This window comes from Amblyomma maculatum, chromosome 4 (assembly GCF_055883805.1).
Source record: "Amblyomma maculatum isolate TAMU_Amacu chromosome 4, ASM5588380v1, whole genome shotgun sequence".
NCBI lineage: Eukaryota > Metazoa > Arthropoda > Arachnida > Ixodida > Ixodidae > Amblyomma > Amblyomma maculatum.
Genome location: NC_139347.1, coordinates 9,808,043 through 9,816,828, shown reverse-complemented (window position 1 = coordinate 9,816,828; position 8,786 = coordinate 9,808,043). Strand labels below are relative to the sequence as shown.

The window sequence follows — 8,786 nt, the reverse complement described above, 5'->3', positions numbered from 1 at the left end:
TATCTCTTAGCGCATCAACAGCTGGTGATTTGCTTACATATGTGTTCAGTCTTAATAAAACTTGCTGCAGCTCGGCACAGCAGTTGAGATTGAGAGTGAGGAAGGAGAAAGGACTAGAAGATTAATTAAGAGATTCAACAATCGTCAGTATCATCAATCTAGACAGAAAAGAAAAACAAATACTAATAGGCGCATCCATTAAAAAGTGATAACTGCAGCGTCATGACAATTGTGGTCAATGCCATTGGCTGGAGGCACTCCTTTGAGATGTATTTGCCACAGTGTCCTTGAGTTGTATTATCTGACTATACTAGTGCACTAGGTAAGACAGGAGATTTTTGGTTAAGTCTGGTAGAAATACTGCATTGTTTGGTTTGCATGTGATAGCTATGGCATTAGCAAGAAAAGGCTGAGGGTTCTTCCGGTCTTTGTGGCCGTAAATGCCAAAGGCAATATGTCACTGGTCCGGTTGCACCCAAGAATTCCTCGTGATGCTCAACTGCACTGTCGACAAGTGCGATGCTTGCAGTGTCCCCTGAAGAGTACAAATGAAGCAAAATGTTTTCTTCTGTTATTTCATGTGAACTACACATTTTTGTATTGCAGCACATAAACGATGCACCCCAGCAGGTAAAAAGTGGGGATAATATTTAATCCCTTGTTATCTACCTGCAAACATTTTTGGTTAGCTTGCATAAAATCTGACATCAACATCTAAGATGGCTCTCCACCTTTATCCTCACCGGAGCGAGCCCCCCCCCCCCCCCCCCCTTCAAAATGAAATTAGCCTACAAGCCAGGACCACACTCAGTCCAAAAATGCGTCGCCCGTCTCGGTTGCAATGGCAATCTTTTACCTCTTGCTCCCCTTCATGGCAAGGCCACATGCCACCCTTTCCAGGCGGTGCCACCATCTACGAATGCTGTTGCTGTTTTCGGTGACCCAACGAGAGCGTCTTAGGCAGCATTTTAAAGGCAAATAGAAGTGCTGTTTATAATCGAAACATTTTAGTAACTGTTCAAGAAACACTAAAGACAAACTGAAGTTGGCCTGTATTGACAGACCATGGCGTTTAGACAGTAAAAATAACACTTTCCCAAAAAACAGTTACTACAGGTCAGAAAAAAAAACTATGAAACTTTAATAACACATTAGCGACTCCAATGAGATCTGACGGTGAAAGCGAGCAGGGTTCCTGCTGAGTGAAACTCCTTGGTGGCAACCACACTGTTTTTATCACGGTTGAATGCATGTGCCTACTATACTGGAGAGGTAGCATGCTCGCTGCGCAACACGAGATCCAAGTTTGATGCTCAATTTCGACAAAAGTGATTTTCTCCCTTTAGGCAAGCGTCATGTTTGTAAACAAAGGTGGCGCTGCAATTGGCAGCGACATGGAGTGTAGGCGAAAATGCAGCGTACCTACACTGCGCCAAGCAATGCTGCCTTTGAAACCAGTTCACTTGTGTAAATATTCTGAAGCGTAAGCTGTGCTCGTGCGTAGAAATAGTTTGGTCTATGCCTGGAGAGTAGTTCAGCACTTTACTAGCCGATTACTGCTGAAATTACTTTGCGAAGGGCGCTGCATGCATTGGCTTCCTTCTCTGTTGCCTCAACAGCGCGTGCGGCTATGGTGGGCGACTATAGCAGCGTTGGACTGTAGTGACTGATTAAATTAAATGAAAATGAAAAATCGCAGTGTATAAGAAATACTAATATATAATCAACACTGTACAACTTCCCGACCTGTTGTTAGCGCATGCAAGGACGGTGACATGAATGATTGGAAGGGTGTTTTTCATATGACGACGATTTTGATAGGTACGTTTTCTTCTACTCCAATCTCCTTCACTCTAAAGAACAACATTACTGGCAACTATACTGAACTAAAAATCGTATTTCTAACTCATTGTACCTGGAACTTAAGTCATAAAATTTCACTGAATAACAACTTTCTTCGTAACATTCGCATAGTGGGCGCCGCCAACTTGTTTTATCCTGCTCGATAAAAAGATGTTTGACGTCTATTAATCGCACATACGTCGCCAGGGTCATTCACAGGTTAATATATACATGAAGACCCGTAAGAATTCTTTAATTTTGTTTGCAAATGCAATGTTCTCCACGATGTCCACGATCGCTTTCAGCGCAATTTGCGCGATCTGCTGAGCATTATTTAATATATTGGGAAAATTTTTATTCAAATGCGCATAGTCTTATTTTGCTTGTTTTTCTTCCCTCAGAATCAATTCCACTTTGGGACATAAAACTCAAATGTCCCTTATATATCATACTTCTTGATCAATCAGAGAGAGTTGTACGTGGTTAATTCATTCATTATGATCTTCAGTCGTTCAGTCGTGTCCGACTCTTCGTGACCCTATGGACCATATCACGCCACGCTTTCCGGTCTCTCACTATCTTCTTAACATCACATAACTTCATCTGCAGCACCTCGACGATGCCATCTAACCATCACGTTCGCTGCCTACCCCTTCTCCGGTGACCCTCAACCTTTCCCAACATCAAATCTTTCTCCAGCGACTCCTCTCTTCTCATCAGATGACCAAAGTAGCTGAGCTTTAACTTTAGAATTTGACCCTCCAATGAGCAGTCAGGGTTTAAGGTCGACAGTATCGACTGATTTGATCTTCTGGCAGTCTAAGGAACTCTCAAGAGTCTCTGCCAGCACCACAATTCAAATGCGTCTATTCTTCGGCGGTCAGCCTTCTTCACAGTCCAACTCTCGCATCCATACATCACAACTGGAAAGACCATAGCACGAGTTATACAGAACTTGGTTAGCAGACTAATTTCTCTGCTCTTTACTAGGCGGTCAAGGCTAGCCATGGCTCTCTTTCCCAGAAGTAGGAGTCTCCTAATTTCATGGCTGCAGTCTCCTTCCGGGGTTATCTTGGAGCACAAGAAGAGAAAATCTGTCACAGCTTCCACTTCTTGTCCCTTGATGCTCCAGGACTTGATGGGGCAAGACGCCATGATCTTTGTCTTTTTAATGTTCAGTTTAAGCCCAAACTTCTCACTCTCTTCTTGTATGTGCATCAGAAGACTCTTGAGTTCCACTTCACTTTCTGCCATTAAAGTGGTATCATCCGCATATCTAAGGTTGTTGATACGTATCCCAGCAATCTTCACTCCAGCTGAAGACTCATCCAGACCGGCCTTCCTCATGATGCACTCAGCATATAGGTTAAATAGGCAGGGCTACAGTATGCAGCCTTGTCTCACTCCTTTCTCAATCGGAAACCAATCAGTAAGACCATGCCCAGTTCTGACTGTGGCCTCTTGCCCTTCATACAGGTTCCTGAGGAGACAGATGAGGTGATTTGGAACTCCCATTTCTTGGAGAGCTTGCCGCAATCTGCTGTGATCTACGCAGTCAAACGCTTTCGCATAATCAATAAAGCAGAAGTAGATGGGTTTCTGGAACTCTCTTGCTTTTTCCATGATCCAGCGAAGGTTGACAATCTGGTCTCTAGTTCCTCTGCCCTTGCGAAACCCAGCTTGCACGTCCGGAAGCTCCCGATCCACATACTGCTGCAGCCTACCTAGGCGGATTTTCAACATCACCTTGCTAGCATGCGAAATAAGCGCGATCGTGCGGTAGTTGGAACAATCTTTGGCACTGCCTTTCTTTGGAATAGGGATGTAAACTGACCTCCTCCAATCCTATGGCCACTGCAGGGTTGTCCAAATTTGCTGACATAATGTGTACAGAACGTTAACAGCGTCGTCATGGTTGAGGTTTTGAAGCAACTCAGCTGGAATGCCATCAATTCCGCTAGCTTTGTTCTTAGCAAGGCTGGCTAAAGCCCATTCAACTTCTCTCTTCAGGATGCACGGCTCGAGATCAGTAATCACAACCGTCTTGTGTTGGGTTTGCACATCCGGGTCTTTTTTGTAGAGTTCTGTGTATTCCTGCCACCTCTTCTTTATCTCTGAGGCTTCCGTGAGGTCCCTGCCTCATTTGTCCTTTATCACGCCCAGCTTAGCTCAGAAGCTTCCTTTGATATCTTTGTCTTATACAGAGCTCTTGTGTTCCTCAATTGGCTGTTGTCCTCAACTGCTTGGCACTGTATGTTCAGGAAGACATTCTTATCTCTTCTTGCTATTTTCTGAAAATCCGCATTGAGAGCCTTGTATCTTTCTCTTTCCCCCATACCTTTTGCCATCCTCCTTTCCTCAGCTATTTGCAAAGCCTCTTCAGATAACCAGTTTGCTTTCTTGCATTTCTTTTGCTTTGGAACTACCTTAGTAGCAACTTCTTGTATTATATCACGCACATCAGTCCACAGCTCTTCAGGCTCTCTGTCTTCTAGATCTAATTCTTGAAATCAATTCCTCACTTCAACAGCATATTCTGATGGAATTTGATCTAGATCATACCTGAAAGGCCTTCTGAAAGGCCTTCTGAAAGGCCTTCTGAAAGGCCTTCTGAAAGGCCTTCTAGGCCTTCTAGAAAGTCCTCAATCGAAGCTTAAATTTGGCAACAAGAAGCTGATGATCGGTGCCACAATTGGCCCCAGGCCTTGTTTTTACTGCTTGTATAGCGCTTCTCCATCTCTGCCGGCAAAGAATATAATCAATCTGATTCCTGTACAGACCGTCCGGTGAAGTCCATGTGTACAGGCGCCTCTTGTGCTGTTGAAAATGAGTATTCGCTATGGTCAGGTTATTTTCTCGACAAAACTCTACTAGCCTCTGCCCAGCTTCATTTGCCTCACCGAGACCGAACTTGCCTGTAATTCCGGATATTTCTTCACTCCCCACCTTAGCATTCCAGTCTCCAATGAGAAAAAGGACGTCTGATGAGGGAGTGCGGTCTAAAAGGCATTGCAGGTCAGCATAAAATCTCTCAACGTCAGCTTCTTCAGCAGTAGTGGTTGGTGCATAGACTTGGATAACTGTTATGTTGAAAGGGTGACCTTGGATCCGAAGTGAAATCATTCGGTCGTTTTTGGGGTTGTACCCTAGCACTGCTTTGCCCATTCTTCTGTTTACTATGAGAGCGACCTCATTCCTTCTCCTGGATTCGTGCCCACAATAAAAGATATAATGGTCGCCGGAATTAAATTTTCCCATTCCGGTCCACTTAAGCTCGCTGATACCCAAGATATCCATGTTCAATCTGTCCATTTCTCGCTTGACGACATCCAGTTTACCTTGCGTCATAGATCTTACATTCCATGTTGCTATGTGATATATCTCCTTGCAACATCGGACTTTCTGGTCGCTTCCCGACACATCCACAACTGAGCGTCCTTTTGGCTTTAGCCCGGCCGCTTCATTCGTCCTGGAGCTACTAGGAATCGCCCTTTGTTCATCCCCAGTAACATGTGGGACGCCTTCCAACCTGGGGGGCTTATCTTCCGGCGCCACATCATTAATGCTATTGTGACTGGTCATAGGGTTTTCTTGGCAGGAAATATTGGAGTGGGTTGCCATTACCTTCTCCAGTGAATCACATTTTGTCAGAACTCTCTGCCGTGACCTGTCTATCTTGGGTGGCCCTACACAGCAGAGCTCACGACTTCATCGAGTTTCGCAAGCCCCTCCGCCACGACAAGGCAGTGATCCATGATCTTAATGATCTTCAAAAAGAAAATTGAATACTCTGAGAAATAGCGCTGCTTGACTTTGTCCGGATCTTAGCGATTTGAGGCAAAATTGCAGTCGGCTATAACTCACATCAATCAGGAATGTGCAACACTCAAAGATGCGGTAATCCGCATAACGCAAGACAATGCTGTTCTTAATCATAGATTAGATGTCCTAACCCAAGAATTCTCTGATCGCTATATAGATGTTGAGTCTCGGCTCAATACTTATGCAACCTGTCTTCCAAAGCGCAAGAAACCCGAAGCAGCAGGAGGACAGGAAAATCCTCTCCCTGCTATAGCTCAGGAATCCCACCCCACCGTTTCGACTCCTCCTCCGATATGTTCTCATGATGGCATATCGAAACCGTAATCTTACTGTTTGGCAGTAAAACTGCCGGGGCTTTGGCCAGAAGCGTCATGTAGTCCACCAACTGCTGTCCTGCGCTACGGGACCAGACATCCTTGCTCTACAGGAACCCTCCAACCCACTCACCCTCTCCGGCTATACACCCATTCTGCCTACATCTCCTGCTCTCTCTCGAGTAGCCTTTTTAGTTAATCGCTCTCTCACCACCATCTCACATCCCCTAGTGATTACCGACATTGATAATCTTCTAATTGAACTTGTGCCACAATACACTCTAGTGAATATTCTTTTTATCTTAAATGTATGCAGTCATCCTAAGTGCTATAAAACAACCATGAACGGCTATTTACACTTGCGAAGCGCGTAGCTAAGAAGTGTCCCTTATTCATTGTTGGAGACTTGAACGCTCCACATACAGCCTGGTGTTACCCACATGACACACCTAAAGGACGTCGCGTGTGGTTAGCCGCGCAACAAACCGGTCTCTCTCTTCTCCCTGACCCTACCTTTCCTACCCGCACGGGAGCCAGTGTCTGTAGAGACACTACACCAGACCTTACTTTCGTAATTCGTCTCCCTCACGCATCTTGGTGCAATACCCAAGAGAATCTAGGAAGTGATCATTTCATCACAGAAATTCTTCTAAACATTCAGCTGCTGTAGTGTAGGCCTCCCAGAGGTTCAACTTTCACGAAGTGGGATTCTTTCCGAATGTGTAGAGCAGCCCGCACCTACGCCCCCATTAATGACATAATCGAATGGTCCAAACAACTACAAAGCGATGTCCAATCAGTAACTTGTCCCCTACCAGATGGCTGCCCAAGTGACATGGTTGACTCCCGCCTCCTGCATTTATGGGAGGTTAAAGGCGGCCTAGAACGACGCTGGAAACTTCAGCGTTGGAACCGGACCCTGAAACGCCGCCTCGCCCGTTTAAACAGAGAGATAAAGACGCATGCAGCAACTCTTTCACGACAGAATTGGGAATCGCTATGCAACAAGATGGATGGAAATATGAGTGTATCTCAGACTTGGAACCTTTTTAGGCACTTATTAGACTGTAGTAAGAATAAGACAACCTAACGAGATAACCTCACTAGACTAATGCATACTTGCGATCACTACTTCCCCAAGTACCCTTCTATAATACACCCCGACTATTCAGGGCCCCCTAACGACTTCCTCGACCAACCCATCACAATATCAGAGGTGCAGGCTGAGCTTCAAAGGCTTAACACATCTTCAGCCCCCGGTCCAGATGGAGTGCATAATAAGGCACTCCGGAATCTTAATTCCCAATCTATTGCACCCTTACTGAATACTTTAATGAGTGCTGGCAATGCGGAACCCTCCCGCCGCAATGGAAAGATGCCAAAGTTGTGTTTATACCAAAACCTGGGAAACCTCTGCTAATTTCAAACCTTAGGCCCATCTCTCTCACCTCCAAACTAATGAAGCGTGTACTCCAGACCAGAATTTCTCAATATCTAGAAGGCAAAAATCTCATGCTCACCTGCATGTTTGGATTTCGTTCTGGCCTTTCAACACAGGATGTTCTCTTACAGCTAAAACATCATATTCTCGACTGTCAAACCTATGACTCCAAAGCCATCCTAGGTATGGATCTTACCAAAGCATTTGATAATGTTACACATTCAGCAATCCTTCAGAATCTTGCAACCCTGGGAGTCGGCGCCAAGTTGTATAATTACGTCCGAGACTTCCTCAGCCAGCGCACAGCCACACTTACCTTTTCTTGAAGACATAGTGCAAAAAAGCCGGGGACAACTAACACAGATGTAGACAGGACAGGCGCTAACTGACAACTTTATTTTCGAGGAAAACCGCAGCACAGTTTATGTCAAAACTCACGTGACAATCAAGGGGCCTTATACTACGACCAAGTACAGTTTAACAAAGGGCGGCCGACAATCTTGACCCGGAAAAACCATAAAAGAAACAAGGAGGGGGGCCGGAAAGCATTATCAACAGATTATATAAAACTCATTGTGAACTTATTACAACAGAGGGGGTGCGAACAACATCGTGACTAAGGGGCGGTGCCAAAGAACCCAACCACAACAACGAACGAGCCTAAAACCCACCGCATGGCTACTAGCATGAATGAGCAATTCTAGCGTCTACAAGACGCAGGTTTCCCCCCTGACGTTATTGTAGCAGTGTGTGAAAGCCTTCTGCAAAACCTAAAAGCCTCAAACAGTCAACGTAGTAAGCAGGGAAACGAAGAAAGCAAGAGTAAGATGCCAGTCCAGGTGATTCCATACTTCCATAGGTTTTCACATAACTTCAAAAAGCTGGCAGCGCGTTATAACGTCAAAATTATTTTCTCTGCACCATGCACACTATCGAAAAGATGCACTAGAAAGATGAAAAAGCAAGTAGCATTCACGAAGAAACATCAAACTAAGATCACGGAATGCAAGGAAAATGTCGTGTACAGGATTCCAATCAGTTGCGGGCTCCAGTACATCGGACAAACTGGAAGATGTTTCAATGAGAGGGCGAGAGAACACAGACTATGCGTACGCAACAAATCGGGTACTAACCTTGCCGAACATTGTAAAGCTTGTAAAACGGATCCACATAACGAATGTTATCGGCTCTTAGATAGCACAGATTTCTTAAGATCAGCCAAAGAAAAAACAGCGCGAGGTCATGGAGGCATACTTCACTAGAAAGGCCGGTCAGGATTTCGTCAGCGTACCTTCTACCAACCTTCTTGAAAGCGAATTTGAATTCCTTGATGGCCACATGTAGGTGGTATAACCCTTTTTGCTTTA

General features: G+C 45.0%; 1 protein-coding gene across 1 annotated transcript in view; it reads right to left on the bottom strand.

Annotated features, from left to right (window-relative positions):
• Window positions 1–395: 395 nt before the first annotated feature.
• Window positions 396–8,786, bottom strand: part of LOC146190267 (putative thiopurine S-methyltransferase) — a 47,988-nt gene continuing 39,597 nt past the window's right edge. Inside the window, exon 8 of the mRNA XM_084599759.1 lies at window positions 396–535. Coding sequence (XP_084455885.1) covers window positions 396–535 — 140 coding nt within the window. The remainder of the gene's footprint in view (window positions 536–8,786) is intronic.